The sequence below is a fragment of the Gymnoscopelus microlampas genome (assembly GCF_963454915.1).
Source record: "Gymnoscopelus microlampas genome assembly, chromosome: 12".
Classification (NCBI taxonomy): domain Eukaryota; kingdom Metazoa; phylum Chordata; class Actinopteri; order Myctophiformes; family Myctophidae; genus Gymnoscopelus; species Gymnoscopelus microlampas.
The window spans coordinates 1,136,584-1,162,568 of NC_139949.1; the positions used below are offsets into that span (position 1 = coordinate 1,136,584).

General features: G+C 41.2%; 1 protein-coding gene across 3 annotated transcripts; it reads right to left on the reverse strand.

Moving 5' to 3' along the window:
• Nucleotides 1-434: 434 nt before the first annotated feature.
• LOC311057677 (uncharacterized protein) lies at nt 435-25,662 on the reverse strand. 3 transcript variants are annotated; one of them, XR_014601988.1, is made up of 9 exons: nt 25,582-25,662; nt 22,258-22,476; nt 21,514-21,659; nt 9,764-9,855; nt 9,255-9,458; nt 5,424-5,486; nt 4,338-4,410; nt 2,416-3,098; nt 435-2,307 (listed from the first exon to the last, which is right to left on the reverse strand). XR_014601988.1 is itself a non-coding variant. In XM_084074701.1 (8 exons), exons 2-8 carry the CDS (start codon nt 22,463-22,465, stop codon nt 2,967-2,969), a joined length of 912 nt encoding a protein of 303 aa, XP_083930827.1. In that variant the 5' UTR covers nt 22,466-22,476; nt 25,582-25,662; the 3' UTR covers nt 435-2,966. The 3 variants fall into 3 exon arrangements, 2 of the variants coding, with proteins under 2 accessions (XP_083930827.1, XP_083930826.1); XM_084074701.1 differs by having other exon boundaries at nt 435-3,098; nt 9,261-9,458; XM_084074700.1 differs by having other exon boundaries at nt 435-3,098.
• Nucleotides 25,663-25,985: the final 323 nt, after the last annotated feature.

Sequence of the window (25,985 nt, forward strand, 5' to 3'; positions counted from 1 at the left end):
GCTTTAATTACTTCGGAGCGGAGGAGAGAACACGCCCCCAGCGCCCACAACATCCCCGGCGGGAATCGAACCCATGACCTTCTAACTGTGAGGCTACCTACTGCGCCTGCCCCTTAAATAAATTATTTTAAGCCTGGAATCAAGCCATCCAGACTCCTGGTGAATAATTACCATAAAACGTTTGATTCTGTGTCAAATAATATTTGAATATTTAATTATACTATATACTAGTATATTTAATAAAAAAAATATAGTTTAAGCCTGGAACCAAGCCAGCACTATCATCAGTGGTTGTGTTCATGTTAAATAGCTCTATATTGTGATTGTAATCATTGCTATAGTGTGTTAATAGCTCCAGGAATCAGGAAAGAATCACTAGGAGACAATCAGTGTCACATTGATTAAATGCAACGAGTGAATAAACAATTACTGTGAACAAGTGTGAACAAACATCACTAGTAAATCTTTATTAAATAAACAAACTTTAACAACTATAAAAGCCACAGTGCTTATTTTAAACAAAACTTAATACAAATTATTCACTTCGCATTCAAGTGCTCAGAATACACACCATGTTCTTTAGTGAATACATTCTATATGGAGTATTAATACATTAGAATATATTGCATTATTGCTGTTATCCCCCCCCCCCCTTAAATGAATGTCCTGCTTAGTCACTAGTGTCACACAAAAATTTGCAAAAAAATAGCAGATCTACAAGCTCACAACTGGCGCATTGTGAGCTTTCAGATTGGCTATTTTTGCAAACTTTTGAAACAGATTTTTTTATGTTGATGAGTGGTATACATGGTAGGCTATACATTGTATACACTACACATACACCAATAGAAACGAGCCACAAGGACTTTTCTGGTGCTTTTTAGACCAAGTGTTTGACCTTACTTGTGCCGTTTAGCATTTTGTCTAATAAAATATTCAATCAATCAAAGTGGTTAAGTGTGTGTTTTTTTAAAATAAATATTGAACCAATGAAAAGTATTAACAAGAGCGTGATTAAATATTAACTACATTGGATCCATTGGAACGCAGCTTCTTTTTTTACATTTCCTGAAAAGTAACAGTTTTGAACAGGGATGTGGAGACGTTTACATCCTGTGGTGTGGCAGTGACACCTAGTGGTTGATCAGTGCTACTGCCTGAAGGTTCAAATTCACTTTCTCCTCTGAGCAAGGCAGACAAGGCTCTAAATCAGCACTTTGTACCGGGGACCCGGGTTCTAATCTAGTTCGAGTGTAGTTTTAAAGGAGCACGTCGCCCATTTTCAACCTCATCTTCATATAATTGGTCCTCACTATTGCTTAGTATATTAAGAAACCAGTTCTGTCTCATTGTAGGGCTGTGGACAGTTCAGAAACCTGCCTACCAGTGACATCATCAGTAGGCAGGTTTGGTAAATTTTTATTAATGCAATAACAATGGCTTCTAGTTCAGCATGCTAACTTTCCAGGAATAGAAAGGCTGTAGTTTCTATTAGCTTGGAATCCCCATCGATGATGTCACTGGTAGACAGATTTCTGAACTGTCCACAGTCCACCAATGAGACACAGAGTGAGTAAACAGAAATGATGTCATCCTATAATGAGTATTAGTGAGGACCAACAGGCTCTATGCACAGCAGCCATATTGGAAAGAAATTGGGCCTCTTCCTTACTTCACAGGTGTTATACTAATGAAGGCTCTGTTCCATTTAGTGTAGCAGTGGTTATCAAACTTAGTCATTTTAAGGACCCCCATAACTCTCAGGCCTCCCTCACACAGTTAAAACAAGTGTTTTGTGGCTGCCTTATGCCTTATGTGAGGCATAAGGCCATTTCAATTAATTCCCTATGGAAGTCACACGGTTTGATAAAACTGACTTGCCTCACGGCTCTATCGCTCTACCCCCCTCCCCTAAGGCAAGTCAGTCTGACTCTGTTTGACCAGAATGGAACAGAGCCTTCATTAGTATCATTGGTAACACCTGTGAAGGAAGTAATGAAGAGGCCCACTTTCTTTCCAATATGGCTGCCGTGCATAGAGCCCTTCATATTGAAGATAAGGTTGAACAAGTGTGCAGTGCTCCTTTTCACTGCTTTCACTGGCAGTGTTCCCAGACACAGCTGCACACACGCATTGGTTAAATGTTTGAAAGCTTCTGAAACATTTTGATTGTTCAGTCATTGTTTATCACATAATATGGACGTGTTGACTGTCAAGTTTTAAAATGTTACAAACCCCAGTTTTGGTTGTGTTGTGTTATGTTGGTCTGGACTGAATAAAACCACTTGAACCCCAAAGTTGGTTGACCTGTGTCCCACTATACTAGTGTCTTCTCTGTTTGACCGGTGTCCCACTATACTAGTGTCTTCCCTGTTTGACCAGTGTCCCACTATACTAGTGTCTTCTCTGTTTGACCGGTGTCCCACTATACTAGTGTCTTCTCTGTTTGACCGGTGTCCCACTATACTAGTGTCTTTTCTGTTTGACCGGTGTCCCACTATACTAATGTCTTTTCTGTTTGACCGGTGTCCCACTATACTGTGTCTTCTCTGTTTGACCTGTGTCCCACTATACTAGTGTCTTTTCTGTTTGACCTGTGTCCCACTATACCACTGTCTTTTCTGTTTGACCGGTGTCCCAGTCTATTAGTCTTTTCAGTTTTTTCACTCTATATTAAAACAGCAGTTTAACACGACGACATGCGTTCATTGTTCATTCCACACCTTGACACACGTGAGGGAATCTTTACTATCAGAAGATAAACACAACACCTCCGCATTCTATACTGGAGCCCCATAAGAGTGTAGCTCTGTGTGTGTGTGTGTGTGTGTGTGTGTGTGTGTGTGTGTGTGTGTGTGTGTGTGTGTGTGTGTGTGTGTGTGTGTGTGTGTGTGTGTGTGTGTGTGTGTGTGTGTGTGTGTGTGTGTGTGTGTGTGTGTGTGTGTGTGTGTGTGTGCGCGCGCGTGTCATCGTCGTATCCAGAGCCATGCGTTCAGCAGGCAGGTAGAAAGCAGCAGAGAGAACAGAACCACCTCCGAGTTCCTCCGCTCTGCGTTCTGTCGCTCCAATCCGGCTAGACGGCGGCTTATCTTCACCACCTGCACGCACACACACACACACACACACACACACACACACACACATTAAATCAAAATAAAATCTCACAACAAGAAAAATGTGTATGGCCAACAAGTCCTAATGTGTGATTCGTGAAACAGTGTGAAAGCACCCCCTCCCCTCAAACACCATCGCTGTTTCCTAAACAATTAACACATTATGTTCAATTATGACATATTGTTCCTGCTGTTCTACATACTGCCAACCAGGTGATTAAATCACAGATTGAAGCTTTTTAAGCTTAATTTGTATAGTGTTCCAGTTCCAATTTTGTCTGCTAATTTCTTAGTGTCATCACTTCCAATTTCACTTGTTTAATCTATATTGTCCTGGTTGGATAAAATTGGAAATGAAACTGAAACGAAAATGCATTTTCTGTTTAATAAAGAGGTGGAGAGACAAGGAGACTCCAAATACTGAACAAACACTCTATAGCAATGAGTACTATCAGAATATAGAGCTATTTAACAATTATTTTAACCAACGCAAATCACTTACCCTACCTTTAATAGCGTGACCACTTCAAATGCTCTAATCTTAAAATAATAACTGAAAATAGACGATCTACAAGGCCGCTGTGCAACACGCTTCCATAGAAGACGTGCAGACTTCTGATTATTGGCACGACAAGTGATGCGCTCAGGAACCATGCGGAGCCGAGTTCTGCAAGCATCACTGTCGTGGCAATAATTACGGTAAAGCCACCCTCGAGTGACTGAGTTTCTCCTGCAGGAAACCCTGCATTGTAATGTCAGTGATCTGGGACGTTGGTTCTCAACGACCCCCAGGGCTCCTTGAGGGAGTTCCAGGGGGTCCCCAGCTAATAGATAGTTAGGAACCAAATGGACCCTTGTGGGTCTGTAACTCAGAGAGCTTACAAATGGAACCAAATGGACCCTAACGGGTCCATTTGGTTCCATTTGTACACTCTCAGAGTTAAATTAACATTGATTTTACAATATAAATTGGGGTCCCAGAGATAGAAATGCCATTAAATAGGGGTCCGTAGCCTAAATGCATGTCAAACTGGGGCTACTTGAAATTAAAATGGTCGAAAATCACTGCTAGAGCTGCAAAAACCTTCTCTTATGGGGGTCCTTGGCATATTTTTTCAAATGGGGGTCTGCGGGCTAATAAGTGTCAATTTGGGGGTCCTTGACATGAAAAAGTTTGAGAACCACTGATCTAGGATGTGATTGGTTGATTGAACCGTCACTCACCTGTCTCCTCAGGACAATAAATTCTACAGCGGCTCCGCCTTCATCGTCTAGACTCCAAATCTCTGTCTGCGCACTGAGAGAGAGAGAGAGAGTGAGAGAGAGACATTAAACATGATCACAATGAGTGAAATTAATCAATTGAGATCATTTGTGTTTGGAACTGTGTTACATTAAACTATTTAAATCATTATAATTGTATATCCATCTTTTTGAAGTGTTACATTTAGTTTACACTCACACGTACACACAGACAGGGTGTGTGTGTGTTGCATGGGAAGCTCAAAAACGACATTGTGCAGAACCTATGTCATCGTGGGTGAGGCCAGATCTGTGGTTCACTTGTTACAGTTTTACTTTCGACTAGACTAAAACTATGACGAAAAAAGTTCGTCGACTACCTTTTTTATTGACGAAAACTTTACAGTCGAAAACTAAATAAAAACTAAGCTATGACGACTAAAACTATGAATAATTATACTGACAATTTCATCAACAAATAAAAACTAGACTAAAATGTTAGTGAGGGACTAGTGGAGAAGAGTTCAAGTAGAACTAAGACAAGTTATTTTATGCTTGGTTGTGTGTGGGTGTCGCGCTCCGACAATAGCCAATCTACAAGCTCACAACATGTTTGCAGACGCGTTGTGAGCTTGTAGATCTGCTATTTTTGACAGTGCTATAATATCAGTGGTTCTCAAACTTTTTCATGTCAAGGACCCCCAAAATGATACGCATTTGTCCGCAGACCCGACCCCCACCACCTCAAAATATGTTGTTCCAGGGACCCCCAAAAACAAAGAATTGAGTTACAAATGCGTGTGTGTGTATTCATTTATCAAAAATGGCTACGAAATCATAGTGCGGAACTCAGTGCCGCGCTAATGAGCTTGTAGATCGGCTATTTTTTAATAGCCAAAGAAATCTTAAAATGACACAGATGCGTTCCCGGTCTTAATGGGTTAAGGATCCTAATCCTAGTTGAGGCGCATTTCTAGCTTGTAGGTGGAGGTGTGACAGAGCAGGCATAGACAAAATATCTTGGCGCAACCCTGTTCTTGTGGTGTGTGTCAGTGTGTGTGTGCGTACCTCTTCCTACTGGGTTCCACCTGGACTAGAGATGACCCTACTGGTGTCACTGGTGATACTGGACTGTAAGAGAGAGAGAAAGACAATATGAGTGAGTGAGTGAGTGAGTGAGTGAGTGAATCAGAGACAGACACAAAAAAGAGAAAAAGCCCAATAGGCTCTATGCACAGCAGCCATATTGGAAAGAAATTGGGCCTCTTCTTACTTCCTTCACAGGTGTTACCAATGTACTAATTAAGGCTCTGTTCCATTCTGGTCAGGGTGCTGATATCGTGCATGTTGGCTCACTAGAAACACTCCATTTTGGTTTCCAAATGGCCCCTTATGGTGGGTGTGTAACTCAGAGCGTACAAATGGAACCAAATGGACCCGTAAGGGTCCATTTGGTTCGCTCTCAGAGTTATGGGGGTCCTTGAAAATAAGACAACCACTGTGCTACACTAAATGGAACGGAGCCTTAATTAGTATTATTGATAACACCTGTGAAGGAAGTAAAGAAGGGGCCCAATTCATTCCCAATATGGCTGCTGTGCATAGAGCCTATTCTTACTACAATATGATGTAATTCAGAGGTTCTACAGACTACAACATGGTGTCATTCAGAAGTTCAGGTGGGCGTAATCAGACTAAATTCAGGTGTTTCGGTGCCTCTGAGATGTTGAACTAGTTGGGCTACTGTGATTGGTCAGACGTTTGTGAGACGTTCCACATTTCTCTCCGCTCCCCAAGGTACGGGGCCGAGGGGCTATCCTTTCACCACCCCGGCCTGGGGCGGGGGTTCACCCAGGTGTGCCCAGGTGCTACCGGACATACCTCCATCAGCCAAGTCACCGTATCATCATCCACAAACAACAGGCCATGCATCCCATTGGGGGAGGCCCATAAATCGGGCATTTCAGGATGACATGGTCTGTAGGGCTGTCACGATTACAAATTTAAGTTGACTCCACCTGCTGGAGGAGCCATGTTCTCACTAAATCAGTGTAGAGGAATATCTTGTGGAGTTTCAGCTACTATGCATCCTAGAAATATAGCTTATAAGGATTTGCAATTTGTAATTCGTAAGGAAATGTAAATATGGCAACTCATTTAGATGTAGGCCTACGTAGGTTTATGGTTTCCCAAGGACTATAGCCGTTTCACTCATGATACAATTTCTCTTTCATAACAGATACATGTGCCAGATAATCCCCTACAACAATACACCAAGAGAGTAAAAAAAGAAAAGACGTTTCAGTCATTCAGTCCGACTTCACTGTAGCCTATAGTAGACTTTTCATGAATTATATTTGTACTTTGGCTGTTGTGAAAGTTTATAATATTTAGAGAAATTTAAAGTTTCAAATACAAAAGTAGTAGTAGTTGTGAATTAGCAAACTGGACATTTAGACTGAATGTTTCCTTTATCCTCACCTTGCGCTAATGCACGCAACTGTTTTGCCAGGTTTTATTTTTGTTGTTTCTCATAAGCGTGCATCCGTTGTCCGTCAACCACGCAGCCGTCTGTGCCTTGACTCTCCCCACCTGCCCTCCCCCCCTTGCCTTTAACTCCCTAGGAAAACGCCGTTCGCGGATGAGAGGACACCAGTGAAGCCAGTGAAAAGCCAGCTGTAGTTTGGAAGAGACACGAGCCAACTTCCAGGAGGAACAAACACCTCTGAAATCTCTGTCTAGTGACCATTCATAAACACAACCTATCTGCAGTGGTGGAAAAAGTACTCATATATTTTACTTAAGTAAAAGTAGCAATACCACAGTGTAGAAATACCATTTTACACGTAAAATGTTACTTGAGAAAAGTACAAAAGTATTGGCATCAAAATGTACTTAAAGTACCAAAAGTAAGAGTACTAAAATGTTTGAAAATAGCAGATCTACAAGCTCACAACGCGTCACAATGCGACACGTTGTGAGCTTGTAGATCGGCTATTTTCAAATAGCCTATGCATAAAATAGGGCTTAAGTGGTAAATGTGTGTTTCATAATATAATGATTTATATCTGCAAAGTAACTAAAGTTTTCAAATGATTGTAGTGGAGTAAAAGTAGATCTACATCTCAGAGGCAAACAATATTTAGATATAGTGGAGTAGAAGTATTGAAAATTGGAAATACTCCAGTAAAGTAAAAGTACCTAAAGAATTGTACTTAAGTACAGTACTTGAGTAAATGTACTTAGTTTCTTTACACCACTGCCCGTCTCTCTAGTGACCATTCATAAACACAACCCATCACTAAAAAAGGGAAAACCTCTATATACCCCCGTCACAAATTCCAATCCTCACAGCGCGTCATGGTCGTGACATCCAGGTATAAATGTACCTTGTTCCACTTCTAGCAGTGCTGCTGGCTGTAGCGTAGCAGCCAACACACACCACACCAATGGCATGGGCCAAGAGTGCAAGACACAGCAGTATGAAATTACATTTTGCCTGTCCGCCGTTTGTTTGGTTCGGGGAGCCCAGCTGAACCGGACTTCTCTCGGTAGTTCTAGTGTAGCATGCAGCTAGCTTACAAGAGAAAGAGAGCAGGATGCTAAATTTGTATTTGTAGGAGGCGAGATGTAAGGGAGCGCTTTTCCGACAGCCCCGACGGCGGCACGGCGCCTGAAGCAGACTTGAGCCGCGAGAGGCACTGTCGAGCGAGCTCAGGTGAGCGAGTCGCCGTGCCGAACGTTGCGAAGTCCTCTTCAGCCGACTCCGTTCGAGTTACATCCCGAAAGGGACAGAATTGTAAATCATCCCCCCCTCCGTCTCGGTATCTCCGAGACGTCGACACCGCCTCGCTCGCGGTTCAAGCTAATACAACCGAGCGCTCCCAACCCCCGTTACAGCCAATCAGAAGCCGCGTATCGCCTCCTACGAATACAATTATCGGGAACAGGACGCTAGATGGACGATAACAGCATAGCCACTAGGGCTGCACAATTAATCGAAAAAAGATCGTGATCTCGATTCAGACACCTATGCAATCTCGATTTTAAATTATGGCGATTTTTTTTACATTGATTTTTTATTTATTTATATATTTACAAGAGAATCGTGTGAGAATCGTGATCTCAATTCTTATGGAGGAAAATCGTGATTCTCATTTGAGCAAGAATCGTGCAGCCCTAATAGCCACCATGCAGAGGGTGCTGTAACACACAGTAGTGGAGAAGTGAGGACAGGTCAGTGGATTAGTGGTTAGAATGAAGGTTCAATAGGCTCTATGCACAGCAGCCATATTGGGAATGAATTGGGCCCCTTCCTTACTCCCTTCACAGGTGTTACCAATGATACTAATGAAGGCTCTGTTCCATTCTGGTCAGGGTGCTGATAACGTGCATGTTGGCTCACTAGAAACACTCCATTTTGGTTCCCAAATGGCCCCTTATGGTGGGTGTGTAACTGAGAGTGTACAAATGGAACCAAATGGACCCGTAAGGGTCCATTTGTACACTCTCAGAGTTATGGGGTTCCTTGAAAATAAGACATTTGACAACCACTGTGCTACACTAAATGGAACAGAGCCTTAATTAGTATTATTGGCAACACCTGTGAAGGAAGTAAGAAGAGGCCCAATTTCTTTCCAATATGGCTGCTGTGCATAGAGCCTATTCCTGCTGAAGCCTGGAGTCCTGGAAAATGAACCCTTGAGCAAAAGGACTGGACCCAACCGCAAAATGTAAGCAACTCGTCATAAGAAGACTAGATGTCACCGTCATGACATGTTAGTCGACCATTAATGGACATGCATATATGCGTCCTTGGCAGGCAACGTGTTAATGGGTCATGGTTTATTATGTTAGGGTTAAGATGACGATCAAATGGTGTGTTGTTATTTTGTGTACCTGGACCTGTACTTGTGTTTGACCGCCTGTAGGAGGCGCAGCGAGGCCTGCTGTCCCAGCTCCTTGGCTGCCTGCAGCACCGTGTGAGGAGACAACAGGCTGGGGGGCGGGGCCATGGGGGGAGGAGGGGCCATGAGGGGAGGAGGAGGAGGGGCCATGGGGGAGGTGGGAGGGGCCGAGCGATGCTGGAGAGAGGAGCCGCGACTGAAAAACGACAATAATTTTATCATTAAAATCAGCCGATCCATAATAACAAAGCGTTTTGCATGACATTGTCATACCACGAAATATAAAATGGACCATTCATTTATGAAAAATAATATGAAATATGGAGATAATGTTTCTGCCCAACAGCGACAATATGGTAGTACATATCTGTGCTGGTCAGCTCCCAGTACAACAGTATTACACTGTGGTTGTACTGGTCGGCTCCCAGTGCAACAGCATCAGACTGTGGTTGTATACCGGTCAGGAGGTCAAGGGTCAGAGTACTTGTGTTTTTGACTTACGAGCTGGGTGTGTGTCCATGGTGAAACAGCGCCTGCCTATGATGGGACGGTGGAACGAACTCCTGATCACTGTAGGACCTCCTTAATGGACTCTGATACACAGACAGACAGACAGACAGACAGTATGATTAGCTGTGTGTTTACACATGCACTGAGCGTCAGTTGGTCCACTCGACCGTGATGCGGTCGGTCCACTCAGCGGTCCAGGTTCTGTGCCATGTCCTGCAGCCAGGGTTGCCAGATCGGCTTATTATAATTTCCCCGCAAGATTTTATTTGAAAATAGCCGATCTACAAGCTCACAACGCGTCGCATCGCGACGCGTTGTGAGCTTGTAGATCTGCTATTTTCAAATAGCTTATGTATACGTGTAAGTGCTCATGTGGCACTTCTTTTGGGCTGGTTTTCCTAGATCTGGTTGCTTGTTTCTCTCACAGAATCTGGCAAACATTTGAAAATGTATGACATGGAAACGATTGACGACTATGCAAAATAATTGCGATTTCGCGGTTTAGGCGATTATGTAGTAATCGACAGGCCTAAACACAAAGTGCTCTAAAATCTCCTGGTAGATGGCTGTGTTGACTCAGGACTCAGGATAAAACACAGTGGACCAATAGCAGCAGATGACATGGCACCCCAAATCATGAATGGGATTCAGTGATGATGCCAGTGTTGATTTTTGACAGCAAATTTTGATTTAGTTTTAGTCATAGTCTTTTGAATAAAATTCCATTTATTTTTAGTCATATTTTAGTCATGAAATGTTTTAGTTTTTGTCAAGTTTTAGTCGACTAAATATCATAAGATTATAGTCGACTAAATTTACAATTGATTTAGTCGACTAAAATGTATTTTATCGGGCCTTGACGGTGTCGTAATGGCTGATTTTAAACTTGGTTGCACTCTGAAAATAGCAGATCTACGAGCTTGTAGATCTGCTATTTTCAGAGTGCACAACACCCAAGCGCAACGAAACATAAAATGAATAGTCTTTTAGTTCTACTGGATCTCTTCTCTACTAGTCCCTCACTAACATTTTAGTCTAGTTTTTATCTGTTGACGAAATGTTCACTATATTTAGTCTTAGTTTTAGTCATCACAGATTCGTTTTTATTTCGTTTTCGTCAATGAAAAAAGGTAGTCGACCAACATTTTTCGCCATAGTTCTAGTCAACGCATTCAACACTGATTGATGAATTATGTTTTCATCAAGTCCTGCGTCAACACAGTCATCTACCAGGAGATTTTAGAGCACTTTGTGCTTCCGTATGTTGACAACCTTCATGGAGATGCTGATTTCCTTTTCCAGCAGCAGACTTGGCACCTGCCCACAGTGCCAAAACTACTAGTAACTGATGTACTGACCATGGTATTACTGTGGTTGACTGACCAGCCAACTGGCCTGACCTGAACCCCATAGAGAATCTTTATTGTATTGTCAAGAGGAAGATGACAGACACCAGACTCAACAATACAGATGAGCTGAAGGCTGCTATCAAAGTAGCTCTGGTCCATAGCGTTAGAAGGAGTTCTCCTTAACGCTATGGGACTTTCGATCCTTTCACCTCACACCCGCGGCAGCACAGGCTGCGCAGCCTCTCGTCTGTAGTAAAAATAAAAAATACACTTTTGCTACTCACAAAAACAAAGACGCTTTTATGGAGTTGAAAGCCTACTCTATTAGTGGGAACACTGTGAGCCCCCACCTCACGTCTAAAATACACTTTTTGGACAGAAAAGAAAATATTTCACCGGAAGTAAAAACATTTTTTGGTAACTCCACTGTGCCCTAGACAGATCTAGTTAATTGAATTTTTCTATTGACCAGATTTGTCTTTTCCTTCCGGTGAAATATTTTCTTCAGATGGTCATACAGTCTTATCAATGTTCTAATATTTTTTTTAAACTGGATTTCTGGATTAGCTGTATGCCGTAATTATAAAGATAAAAACAAAAAAGGTTTGAAATATTTCACTTCATGCACTTCATGAGATGCACCTGTGTGTGTGTGTGTGTATGTGTATATATATATATATATATATATATATATATATATATATATATATATATATATATATATATATATATATATATATATATATATATATATATATATATATATATATATAACTGTTGTCTTCACAAATCCATACAGTCACCCCTCGTTTTAGCTGGAAATGCATTTTTAATTTAGCTGGTGGAACATCTAGAAATAAATAACTGCCTAACTGTCAAAATGAGTGTTAATAAACAGCAGGTTGAGGACCGATAGGGGGGCGCATGGAGGACGGTCGCAAGCTTGTGTAGCTCCGCTCGGTCGTGACTGTTCTTTAGTTTATTAGAAGCATACTTTACTTTACATTTTTATTTTTGCGACAATGTCTTACACTACTACTTTTGCCACCTGAATCCAGTGCTGAGGCACTGGTAGGATGAATCTCCGCTCCAGAAAAGGCGATCATAAAACGGACCCAAACGCTGAACGCATGCCCGGTGGAGAAAACAACATGGCGCTCGAGGAACAACTTAGCCTGGCCGCTTTCACAACAGCCCTGGCTGCACTCAAAAACGACATCTGTGCTAAAATAGATTCAGTCACTTTGAGCCTGAATGCTGAGATTACTGCAGTTCGTGAGGAACTGTCTGCTAAGATCACTATATTGCAGGAAACCTCTGATAAACAGGGCGGTCAGTTGAAAGAACTTGAGGAACACTCTTCATCTAGTTCTGTTAGTGTGACGGAGCTGCAGAGCAAAGTTGTGGTACTTTCTGAGACTGTGGCTGTTTTGGAGGCAAAATGTGTGCAAATGGAATCGATTTCACGTAGAAACAACGTCAGGCTGGTAGGTCTGGACGAGGGCCTAGAAGGGGGTCGCCCTACTAATTTTATCGCACAACTATTGAAGGAGGTTCTGAATCTAGACCAAGAACCACTTTTGGACCGAGCTCACAGAACCGGTGGAGCCAAACTTGGTGGGACAGATTCCCCCCCCTCGTCCATTTCTGGCACGTCTCCATTATTATCATGATCGTGAAGACATCCTGAACAGAGCCAACCGCGCCGGACCGCTGATGTACCAACGTAAAAGAATCTCAATCCATGCCGATTATCCAGCAGCTATAGCGAAGAAGCGCGCCTCCTTCATCCCGGTGAAACGCATCCTAAAGTCTATCCCAGGCTTGGAATACGGGGTCTACCACCCGGGCCGTTTAAGGATAACCCTTTCAGATGGTAAACGGCACACCTTTGATGACCCAGCAGATGCCACAGCCTTCGTGAAGAGCCTCATGCCGTCCGAACACCAGCCTGAGCCCGAGGGAGACCAACCAGAGCCCGCGGGGAACCAACCACCGGGTGATGTCGACCTTATTCCCGCATTAGAAGACTGAGGACGGCACTTTTTTCCTTTTTTTCCCCTCGTCGCGCAACCTCTATTTGGACTGGACTAGATTCATTCTACAGCCTTCTCCTTCCTATTTTTGCCTCTTATCTTGACTACTTCTCCGGATGATTCTGGTAGGATTCTACCCCTCTATTAATATATAGGTGTATCGTGCTTTTTTTTGTTCTCTCTCTTTCTTTCTTTGACTTTATTGAACCGCTGTCTGTTTGTTTTCGTTATGTCATGCTGCCTGCTACCTTATTGACGGGTTTAAAAAGCTCCTTGATTACTTATTTGTCTCCCCCCAACTGTTTAAATGCCATTTAAGTTTAGCCAACTATGCCAGGTTTATTTCATTGTTAACAGAGGGCAAGCTCTCACCTATATTGTTATTCCTTATCGTTTTTATGCAACAGCTCATGTATATCAGTTTTTTCCTTTTTTTTTTGTGTGTGTGTGTGTAATCATATCAGCCTACTTTATTCGTTTCATTTGGTTAAATAACACTGCATACTAGGGTAACCTAAGTCATTCTTAAATTGTAGGCGTAAGGTTAGTAGTTGGGATCGCTAAACTTTTATGATTAGACAGTTGTAACTTTTATCTATATTTAATTTATATTTAGTAGACCCCCTCAATTAATGGTGTGGTTAAGCCCTAGATACGTTATTGTTTTCTGTACTGTGACTGGCGTATAGATGGCAGACAGCGAGGTTCTTATTTTTTTAGTTGAAACTCCCCTTGCGATAGTTCAGCATTGTCGTAAATGGTTGACGGTGGATACACGTTCTGTTTGTTTTTTTAGAGGTTATGCCAAGATGAGTGTCTTAAATTAATGTGCTACCCTAGAGGGCGGCATTTCACCGTTCCATCGGTTATGCCAATAGAGGTGTTCATACTAATTTTGTTACCCGAGGGGGCGCTATTTCTTTATCTCCGGTTACACCAGTATAAGTGTTTCTATCTTAATAGGTTACCCCAGGGGGCGACATTTACCCGGTGGTTATACCAATTGATGTGTCTATAGTAATATGCTACCTCAGGGGGCAGTATTTCCCTTTTCCAGGCGGTTATGCCAGTAGTGGTGCCTGTTTAAATGTGTTACCCTAGAGGGCGGCATTTAAGTATTATTTACTTCTCTTTTTTTCTGTTTTTCAAGGATAATTGCTGCTTAGGGTGTTATTTGTTAGCCCAAGATGATGTATTACAGAATTGTTATTATTACTACTGTTATTTTATATCTTACTATTAAACTGGGATGATATAGTCCAGCAATATACCTTTGATATGACTGTGGATAGATTTATTTATCATTTTACTTTTGTACTAGAATACATTGTTTTATTTGGAAGTATCTTTATTACCGCCCGACGGGTTGTACACATGTATAATGTTATTGTTTCATATTTGTATTGTTATTATTATTATTTAATTATTTTTTAATTATTAATATTTTTTTTTTTTTTTTTTTATTTAAGAAAAGGAAAAAAAAAAAATATATATATATATATATATATATATACTATTTTACGTTTTAATGTGTCCAGGTTAATAGGAGGTTGTTTTTTATTTTTATTTTTTCTTTCTCATATCTGTAGGATGTGTATGCATTTAAGTAGAGTATGCTTTTTCTTTTCTTTTTCCTTGACTTGTTCTTGTCAGTCACTTGACCTGAGTGTGAATGCTTAAGTGTTTTAGGTACTAGATACCTGTAGCATAAGGGTTGTATGTATCTCGTTTTGGGAGATGCTTTGGGGAGGTGGGGGGGGCCTTTTTTGCATTTGCTTAGTTTTCATTTTCATGTTTCATTTTTTCCATTTTTGTTTTTTTTGTCTTTGTATTCTCCATTTACTCTTGTTCAATTGGTCCTTACATGTCTAAACAATGGGATGGGTATGTTGGAAGCAAATTATTTTTCTTTACTGATCTGCTTTAAATATAAACATGGCTAGTGTGGGTCGATTGCAGGCTCCCAAGGGGACTTTAACCTTTACCAGTTGGAATGTCAGGGGATTGAACTCGCCATTGAAGCGTAATAAGGTGCTCTGCCACTTAAGTCATTTAGACACTAAAATAGCCTTCCTCCAGGAGACTTGGCTTACCCCTTCCGACCATCTCAAGATGCGTAAGAGCTGGGTTGGGCAACTCTATCATTCATCATTCCCTAGCACGTCTAGAGGGACAGCCATTCTAATTCACAAGTCAGTGCCTTTCACAGTCTCTAAAGTCATTTCAGATCCACAGGGTCGCTATGTCATTGTCACAGGAAGGCTCCAGAATACTCTGCTGGTCCTAGCAAATGTTTATGCTCCAAATTGGGATAATGAAAATTTTTTTCAACGTTTTTTGTTTTCCCTACCGAACCTTGATTCTCATCAGCTCATATTGGGTGGTGATTTTAATTGTTGCTTATCGGCCTTGGACCGTTCCTCGTTAAAGGGTGCAACGACGTCTAAATCCGTTAAAGTGATTCAGTCATTTCTCGATCAATATGCTGTATCAGACCCCTGGCGTTTTCTTAATCCCACAACAAAAGAATACTCCTTTTTCTCACCGGTTCACCATACTTTTTCGCGCATTGATTTCTTCTTAATAGATAAGAAACTTCTTTCTTTGGTTCGTGGCTGCTCATATCATGCCATTGTCATTTCAGACCATGGCCCTGTGACAATGAATATATCCCTTATGGGGAAGACCGACTCTCGCACTCCCTGGCGCTTTAACTCCCTCTTGCTTTCTGATGATAGTTTTGTACAGTTCTTGAATAATCAAATCGATGTTTTCATTGATACTAATATCACCCCGGGGATTTCAGCATCTGTTATTTGGGAGACCTTGAAGGCTTATTTGAGAGGACATATTATATCCTATATGGGCCACCAGAAGAAGCAGAACACTGAAGGACTTTCTAAATTGACTTCCCTTATTGCAGAACTAGATAACAATTATGCATCTGCACCAACTGCAGATCTATATAAACAGCTTGTCACCCTCAAATCTGCATTTGATGTCTTATCTACAGGACAGGCTGCGGATATGTTGTTAAAGTCGAGACATGCTCACTATGAGTTTGGAGATAAGCCTAGCAAACTACTAGCCCACCAAATTAGACAAACAGCGGCTTCCCGTTTAATCACTCAAATTACAACCACATCAAGTGTGACGACTGACCCCATAGAAATTAATGCTGAATTTAAAAAGTTTTACTCCACACTGTATACATCGGATTCATCATCTAATCAGGAGAAATTTGACTCGTTCTTTGAAATATTAGATGTCCCCACCATTAACCCTACTCAAAAAGACGATTTAGAAAAATCACTTTCCCAACTTGAAATTACTGATGCCATAACCGCTATGCAGAGTGGGAAATGTCCAGGGCCTGACGGGTTCCCTGTCGAATTTTATAAAAAATTTGCTGCTAAGTTAGTTCCAATTCTAATTAAGATGTTTCATGAATCCCTAGAGTGTGGTCAACTCCCTCAAACCTTGCGCCAAGCTTCCATCTCACTCATTTTGAAAAAAAACAAGGACCCTCTCCATTGTGGCTCTTACCGACCCATTTCTTTACTGAATGTTGATGTGAAACTGCTCGCCAAGGTATTAGCTCAGCGACTTGAGTCTATTCTCCCTTGCATTATTTCCCCGGATCAGACGGGCTTTATTAAAGATAGACATTCGTTTTTTAATATCAGGCGACTTTTCAATATTATCTACAATCCCTCCTCCTCTGAACTCCCGGAAGTACTTGTCTCGCTGGACGCTGAGAAAGCATTTGATAGGGTAGAATGGGCCTTCCTGTTTGAGACATTAGACAGATTTGGATTTGGCAGAAACCTTCTTAAGTGGATTAGGCTACTATACTCATCCCCAATGTCCTCTGTTCGTACCAATAACAATTACTCAGAGTACTTCCCCCTTTTCAGAGGGACAAGACAGGGGTGTCCCCTCTCCCCCCAACTGTTCGCACTCGTTATTGAGCCACTCGCCATGGCGTTAAGGAGGAGCCCACATTTGAGCGGCATAATAAGAGGCGGTGTAGAACACAAGGTCTCGTTGTATGCAGATGATCTGCTTTTATATATTTCTGACCCAGCCATCTCCCTGCCTTATGCCCTCTCAATTCTCGATTCATTTGGTGAAATTTCAGGTTATAAATTGAACTTTGGTAAAAGTGAGCTTTTTCCGATAAATGATGCTGCCCGTGGCTATTCATTAGAAACATTGCCTTTCAAAACCTCCCGCCATGGTTTCTCCTATCTGGGGGTAACCGTTAAAGACAAATTTGAAAAGCTTTTTGAACACAACTTCTCCCCGCTTTTAACCCGTACCAAACAAGATCTTGAACGTTGGTCCCTTCTCCCGTTGTCACTCGCAGGCCGCATTAATTCCATTAAAATGAATATACTTCCTAAATTTCTTTATCTTTTTCAATGTATCCCGACTTTTATTACAAAATCTTTCTTTAAAAAATTAGATGTCATTATTTCTGAATTTATTTGGAATAAAAAAATGCCAAGGCTGCGCAAGACCATCTTAGAGAAACCAAAACAACTCGGTGGGATGGCACTGCCTAATTTTTTATTTTATTACTGGGCTGCGAATTTTCAAGTTGTACTGTATTGGCTACGAGATTACGACTTAAATTCGTCCCCTGACTGGTGGCTTATGGAATCTTCTTCCTGCACCCCTGCATCCCTGACCGCCTTAGTATGTGCTCCCACGATTGCGTCAATATCAAAATTCTCCCACAATGTTGTAGTAAAGTCAACTCTTAGGATTTGGACTCAGTTTAAGCGCCATTTTGGTATTCAATTATTCCCATTAATAACCCCCTTATGTGCAAATCCTTTATTTCCTTCCTCCTTACAAGATCGGGCATTTAAAATCTGGTATGATCATGGCATTAAGTCAGTTAGAGATTTGTTTGATGGTGGCACCTTTGCTTCTTTTCAACAGATTTCTAGAAAGTATAATCTGCCTAGAACCCACTTTTTCCGGTATTTGCAAGCCCGTGATTTTGTTCGTAGGAAATTTACCAGTTTCCCGACTATTCCACCTAATTCACCTGTAGACATACTTATAGCATCTGCTCCTGTTACCCTTAAGGGGAAGATATCCTCGCTTTATACCACATTATTTGATCTTCATTTACCATCAACCACTGCATATAAAACCCTTTGGGCCGACGATTTGGGGGAGGATATTCCTGACGCAATCTGGAATGCCATTATGGATCGTGTTCATACTTCATCAATATGTGCGAAACACGGGGTATTGCAATGTAAATTCTTTCACCGAGTGTACTGGACCAAGGTCAGGTTAGCCAGGATTTATGCTGATGTTGACCCAACGTGCGATAGATGCCACCAGGCTCCAGCCAATCTTTTTCATGTGTTTTGGACCTGTCCTTCCTTACACTCTTATTGGTCATCTATATTTGATACTATTTCTGATGTTTTACAGAGGCCCATAGATCCATCCCCTATTATCTCCCTTTTTGGCGTTCTCCCTGAGACCATTTCTCTGCCCAAATATCAATCAGACTTTGTTGCTTTTGTGACTTTGTTGGCGAGACGTCTTATTTTGACCCATTGGAAGAAAACATATTCACCCTCCCATTCCCGCTGGATTTGTGACATACTATACTTTTTAAAATTAGAAAAAATTAAATACACATTGCGTGGCTCTATCTCAAAATTCGATAAGGCATGGCAGCCTTTTCTATCGCACGTTGATAATCTTGCACTCGATCCCCCAACGGAACCTGAATGAGTCTGTAACCTGCATATATGGAAGTGTCCAATCTGATATATGATGAACCCTTGGTGTGTGCCTGCTTATCACCTCACTGACATGTACAATTGCTTTCAATGACCTGTGCCTAACTCGATGTAGCGTTTATAGATCATGGACTGTTTTCTATATACATACATGTTTTTGGAGATTTTACGTTGTGTATTTGTTTTGTTGTCTGTTTTTTTTTTCCTTGTGAGTGTTGTCTGTTTTTTGTTTTGTTTTGTTTGAATGTTGTTTATATCTTACTCTCACTGTTTGGAGATACTCTGTTTATTTGCTTAATTACTTCAATAAGTGTCTGTACTACCTATGAGTATGTAAAATAACAAAAACGAATAAACAAAACGTTTAAAAAAAATAAAAATAAACAGCAGGTTATAGTAGATGCAGCAACATGCATTGTGGCGCCGTATTTCATGTAGGCTACTACAGTGAAATCACAAGTGTTTATTTAAGTCAGAGTGCACAAATGGAACCAAATGGACCTGTAGTGTTAATAGCAGATATATGGATACCGTTACATTTTTGAGAAACTAGTTAACATAAGCTGCCGGCATAGGCAGTAGGAAAGGCGTTCTTACATGCCCTATTTTGTATGTCTGAGAGTCTAAATGGAACCAAATGGACCTGTAATGTTAAAGCTACAGTGAGAATGTCTGAGAGTCTAAATTGAACCAAATGGACCTGTAGTGTTAAAGTTAATGTGAGAATGTCTGAGAGTCTAAATGTCCCCCCCCCCCCCCCCCCCGACACACAAGTGGAGGCACGCATTGCTTGCTTGTCTGGCTGACATCTCGGAGTGGATGTCGACGCACCACCGGAAGCTCAACCTGGACAAGACCGAGCTGATGTTCCTCCCGGGGAAGGGCTGTCCGCACCGAGACCTGGCCATCACCATTAATAATGCTGTGGTGACGTCAACTCGGACTGTGAGGAATCTGGGTGTGACTCGGGGCGACTGGTTGCCTCAGTGGTACTTCTGGCCGATCTACACGGTCACAGCTTTTTTTCTGTTCTGGCCCCACAGTGGTGGAATGAACTCCCCACTGATGTCAGGACAGCAGAGTCACTGTCCATCTTTCGCCGTCGGCTGAACACCCACCTCTTCAGGAAACACTACCCTTCTTCTTTGCCTTGCCTACTAATTAGTTGTACGAGCTCTTGTCTTATTGGTTCTTGTTTATTCGATACTTATTTGTTTTAGCTCTTGCTCATTTGATTTTCCTATTTCTCTCATCTGTTTAAGACAGTAGGTAGCTGATATATTGCGCTTTTACCTTAACGCTAGGTATACTCTTAGTTGCTTGTTTTAGAAGAGAATGCACTTAAGACTTCTGGTGATTAGTAGTTTTGTTCCCTACCTGTGTTGAATGCACTTATTGTAAGTCGCTTTGGATAAAAGCGTCTGCTGAATGACTGTAATGTAATGTATAGGGCTGGGACTCGATTAAAAAAATTAATCTAATTAATTAGAGGCTTTGTAATTAATTAATCTAAATTAATCGCATTTTAATCGCACATCAATATTTGACCTGAGAACAGTGAGAAAATGTGTTTTCAAATGGATTTTGGTAAACGTCTTTAAGTACATGTTCTCAAGTACTGCACTTAAGTACAATTTTGAGGTATTTTTACTTTACTCAAGTATTTCCAATTTCTAATACTTTTACTTCTACTCCACTACATCTCAGAGTCAAATACTGTATTACACTTATACTCCACTAAAATTATTTGAAAATTTTAGTTACTAGTTACTTTGTAGATTTTGATTATTATTATTACAAAACATACAGTAACCACTTCAGCCCTATATCGGCCATTAGAAAATAGCCATCTACATGCATTGTGAGCTTGTAGATCTGTTATTTTCAAAAGATTTGAGTACTTTAACTGTTGGTACTTTAAATACATTTTGATACTTTTATACTTTTACTCAAGTACATTTTGAATTCCGGACTTTTAATTGTAACATAGTATTTCTACATTGCAGGTAGAGTGTGTTGTCACTGTTGTTTTATCGTCGTTTAATTAATTAATTAATAAAAATAATCCGCGCGCATGTGACCCGCACCGCATCGCCCCCCCCCCCCCCCCCCCCCCCCCTCTCCTCTCCCGCGGGGCGGGGGTTCGGGGGGGCAGCCCAGCCAACATTATCAAGCAGGCTATCGGGTGCGCCGTCTTCATTCATGCTTTCATGCACTGCGTTGCCTGCGGTTTGTTGTTGTCTGAGACCAGACGAGACCCATGCATGTTGCTTGGTGCACCGGGACAAACGGTCCGTCTGAAACTCGTCCCGTGAGAAACGTTCCGCGGGGCAAAAATAAGTGCGATTAAAATGCGTTAATTTTTTTAACGCGATAATTTTTCTGTAATTAATTGATCGAAATTAACGCGATAAAGTCCCGGCCCTAGTAATGTAATGTAAATGGAACCAAATGGACTGGTAGTGTTAAAAGTTACTGTGAGCATGTCTGATAGAGGCTACACACTTTATCAGCTCTAATCAGAACCTGGCTTTTGGGGACCAAAACAGGACAGGACACCCGCTTGTTAGTTAGTTATTTACCTGTGGGGGGTCTTCGTCTGGATGAGGGGCAGTAGAACCCTCCCAGCAGGGCTCCAGTGGAGCCAGTGGAGCAGACCAGTACGTACTGGGGGCTTTAGAGGAGGAGGCGGGGCTGAACATGGGTCTGGGGGACATGTCAGGAGCCTCTGCACACAACACACACACACACACACACACACACACACACACACACACACACACACACACACACACACACACACACACACACACACACACACACACACACACACACACACACACACACACACACACACAGTATCAAAACAGCGATGTAGAAATACATTACAAGTAAAGGTCTGGAATTCAAAATGTATTTGAGTAAAAGTACAAAAGTATCAAAATGGCATCAAAATGTAAAGTAAAAAAAGTAAAAGTACTCATTATGCAGAATGTTTCATGTTTTCAAATGTATAAAAATCTTTTGAAAATAGCAGACGCATTGTGAGCTTGTAGATCGGCTATTTTCAAATGGCCGAAATGTATATAGGGCTGAAGTGGTTAATGTATGTTTTGTAATAATAATCAAAATCTATAAAGTAACTAAAGTTTTCAAATAATTGTAGTGGAGTAAAAGTACAATATTTGCCTCTGAGATGTAGTTGAGTAGAAGTAAAAGTACACCTGTAAAGTAAAAGTACCTCAAAATTGTACTAAGTACAGTACTTGAGTGTGTGTGCGTGTGTGCGTGTGTGCGTGCGTGCGTGCGTGTGCGTGTGTGTTTACCCGTGTATCTCAGCCTATCAGGAACAGTCATGCTGTAAGCAGCGGCCGGCGCCTCCTCCTCCTCGTGCCGTTGCTCCGTCCAGCGGGCGGAGCCAGGCTGTGGGCGGGACTGCATCGTCAGCCTATCGGGGACCCTCATGTTCTGACCGATAGACTCGCCGCCGTAGAACCGCGGATCCGATTCGTCCGTTCCGCTGAAGGAAGCCATGACGCTGCTTCCTGTTGAGAGACGTTAGAATGGAATCCACACACACACACACACAAAATAGCAGATCGACAAACTCACAATGCGACGCAACGCTGTTATTTCCCCACAATAGGCTCTATTCACAGCAGCCATATTATGAAGACATTCACAGGTGTTACCAATGATACTAATGAAGGCTCTGTTCCATTTAGTGTAGCACAGTGGTTTCCACGACCCCCATAACTCTGAGAGTGTACAAATGGCACCAAATGGACCCGTAAGGGTCCATTTGGTGCCATTTGTACACTCTCAGAGTTACACACCTGCAAGGGGCCATTTGGAAGCCCATGAGGGTCCCTGGACCCCAACTGTAGACCCACTGGTGTTTCCAGTGGGCCAACATGCACAATATTAGCACCCTGACTCACTCTGGCTGAAATATAGCAGCTGCACTACCTGTGTGCAGCCGCCAGAGTGCGCCAGAGTGCACTACTACAGTGTGGCTGAAATATAGCAGCTACAGTCAAGCTGCGTTCGCTTCCAGCGTTCGGGAGTCTTACTATACTTGTTGGTAACACCTGTGAATGTCTTCATAATATGGCTGCTGTGAATAGAGCCATATCACACACGCGCACGCACGCACGCACGCACGCACACACACACACACACACACACACACACACACACACACACACACACACACACACACACACACACACACACACACACACACACACACACACACACACACACACACACACACACACACACACACACACACACACTCAAGTACTGTACTTAGTACAATGTTGAGGTACTTTTACTTTACAGGTGTACTTTTACTTCTACTCAACTACATCTCAGAGGATGTAGTTGAGCGCGGCACCGAGTGCCGCGCTACGAGCTTGTAGATCTGCTATTTTTGAAAAATCGTGAAAATATGTGCAAATCTTTGAATATATATATTTTTAAAGCGAACATTTTTAACTCAAGTCTTTGCTTCTGGGGGGTCCCGGAAACAAAATATTTTGAGATGGGGGTCGGCGGCCAAATACATATCATTTTGAGGGTCCTTGACATGAAAAAGATTGAGCACCACTGATATAGAAACATACGTTTTTAAGAATACTGTTGAGATTTAAAAGACATTTTGCAGAATCGGAACCTTGGGCCTCAATGGGTTAATGGTATTGATTGAGGTATCATTCACAAGTTACCTGCCTCTGAGTAATTTGTCTGTGATGAATATTCCTGTGTCTCCCCCTGGTTGAGTGATTAAAGTGATGTTGATGCTATTAACTCATTTAGCTGGGGACCCCCTGGAACCCCATCAAGCACACCCGGGGGGTCCCCGGACCCCACTTTGAGAAGCACTGATTTATAATGACCTACATGGACCTTCATTCAGTGGTGTAAAGTAACTAAGTACATTTACTCAAGTACTGTATTTAAGTAAAATGTTGAGGTATTTTTTACTTTAGAGGGGCAAATATTATACTTACTACTCCAATACAATTATTAGAAAACTTTAGTTACTTTGTAGATTTTGATTATTATTACAAAACATACATTCACCACTTCAGCGCTATGCATACTTTGGCTCTTTGAAAATAGCCGATCTAAAAACTCAGTGAGCTTGTAGATCTGCCATTTTCAAAAGATTTTTATACATTTGAAAACTTATGAAACGGAGATTCTGCATAATGAGTACTTTCTACTTTTGGTACTTTAAGTACATTTTGATACTTTTCATTATTTTGTACTTTTACTCAAGTCAATTTTGAATTCCAGACTTTAAATTGTAACAGAGTATTTCTTCATTACGGTATTAACAGTGGTGTAAAGTAACTAAGTACATTTACTTAAGTACTGTACTTAAGTAAAATTTTGAGATATTTGTACTTTACTTGAGTATTTCCAATTTCCAAAACTTTTACTCCACTACATCTCAGAGGCAAATATTGTACTTTTACTCCACCACAATTATTTGAAAACTTTAGTTACTAGTTACTTTTCAGATATACATTATGATAAAATGAAACATACATTAACCACTTTAGCTCTATTTTATACATACTAGGCTATTTGAAAATAGCCGATCTACAAGCTCACGATGGGACGCGTTGTGAGCTTGTAGATCTGCTATTTTCAAACATTTAGTACTTTTACTTTTGATACTTTAAGTACATTTTGATGCCAATACTTTTGTACTTTTACTCAGGTAAATTTTGAATTCTGGACTTTCACTTGTAACAGAGTATTTTTATATTGCAGTATTGGTACTTTTACTTAAGTAAAGAATTTGAGTACTTTTTCCACCACTGCTAATGACCTACATGGACCTTCATTCATATCATTTGTAATAACTCATGTCAGTTATGTGTCTGCAGCTAAACTAGTGAGAGTTTATATCATTAATATAACGATAATAACAAAGACAAACATTCATTATTGGCTGTCAAATAAAACAAAACCACTTGTTTTGACAGTTAGCTTCCAGCTTAGCAACAACAGGTGGCTACTAGCCCAGAAACATGTCATGGCGCAACTTGTTCCTATTTTTTGAATGTTCCCCATCTACAACCCGTACATCTACATAAACGTTCACATTTCAAATATAAAGTGCTGACCCCACGACCACGGAAGTAAAAACGCCGGGGTCTAAGTACCCGTATCTTCCGTATTATTCAATAAAAAAAGCATTTTAATTCGGTCAGTGGCCATTTTCTGATACAGTTATACTTTACCTGAGTGGAATACACCTCCCAACCGACAGGGTCGCGTAGTTGAAAGCATATGGAGAGAATGGCCATCGATCAGATTAAAATGCTTTTTATTGAACAATACGGAAGATACGGGTACTTAGACCCGGGCGTTTTAACTTGTTACATCCGTGGCCGTGGGGTCAGTACTTTATATTGGAAATCTGAACGTTTATGTAGATGACGGGTTGTATTGAGAAAATTCAAAAACCAGGAACAGGTTGCGCCATGACGCTTGTGACAGACGAGCGTCATGTGAACCATGGCTAGGTGGCTACAAACTTCATGACAGACATGTAATCTATTAAAGTATGAATCTATTAAAGGACAGATTAACATGACACATTAAATATTAAAGGTATAATTTAAACCCACCAGGTCAGTGTCTGCGGTTCAAATAAACTTCATGATGAAAAACAAAACATTTCAAGTATTCAGGTCAAGACGTCATTACGTCATTACGTCAATACGTGTGTGACCGTGTGTGCGTCAATATCTCCAAGTGTGTCAATAAAGTTAGAAAAGGAGGAAAAAACGCAACAGTCACAGGGTGATTTTTGCCTCAGGTTTGACTTTCAGGCAGATCGAAACCAACCAACAACAATAAGGTGCAAGTTCACTGAACCAAATTCAGTGGTGGAAAAAGTACTCTAATGTTTTACTTAAGTAAAAGTACCAATACTGCAATGTAGAAATACTCTGTTACAAGTAAAAGGACGGAATTCAAAATTCACTTGAGTAAAAGTCAGTGGTGGAAAAAGTAATCAAATTCTTTACTT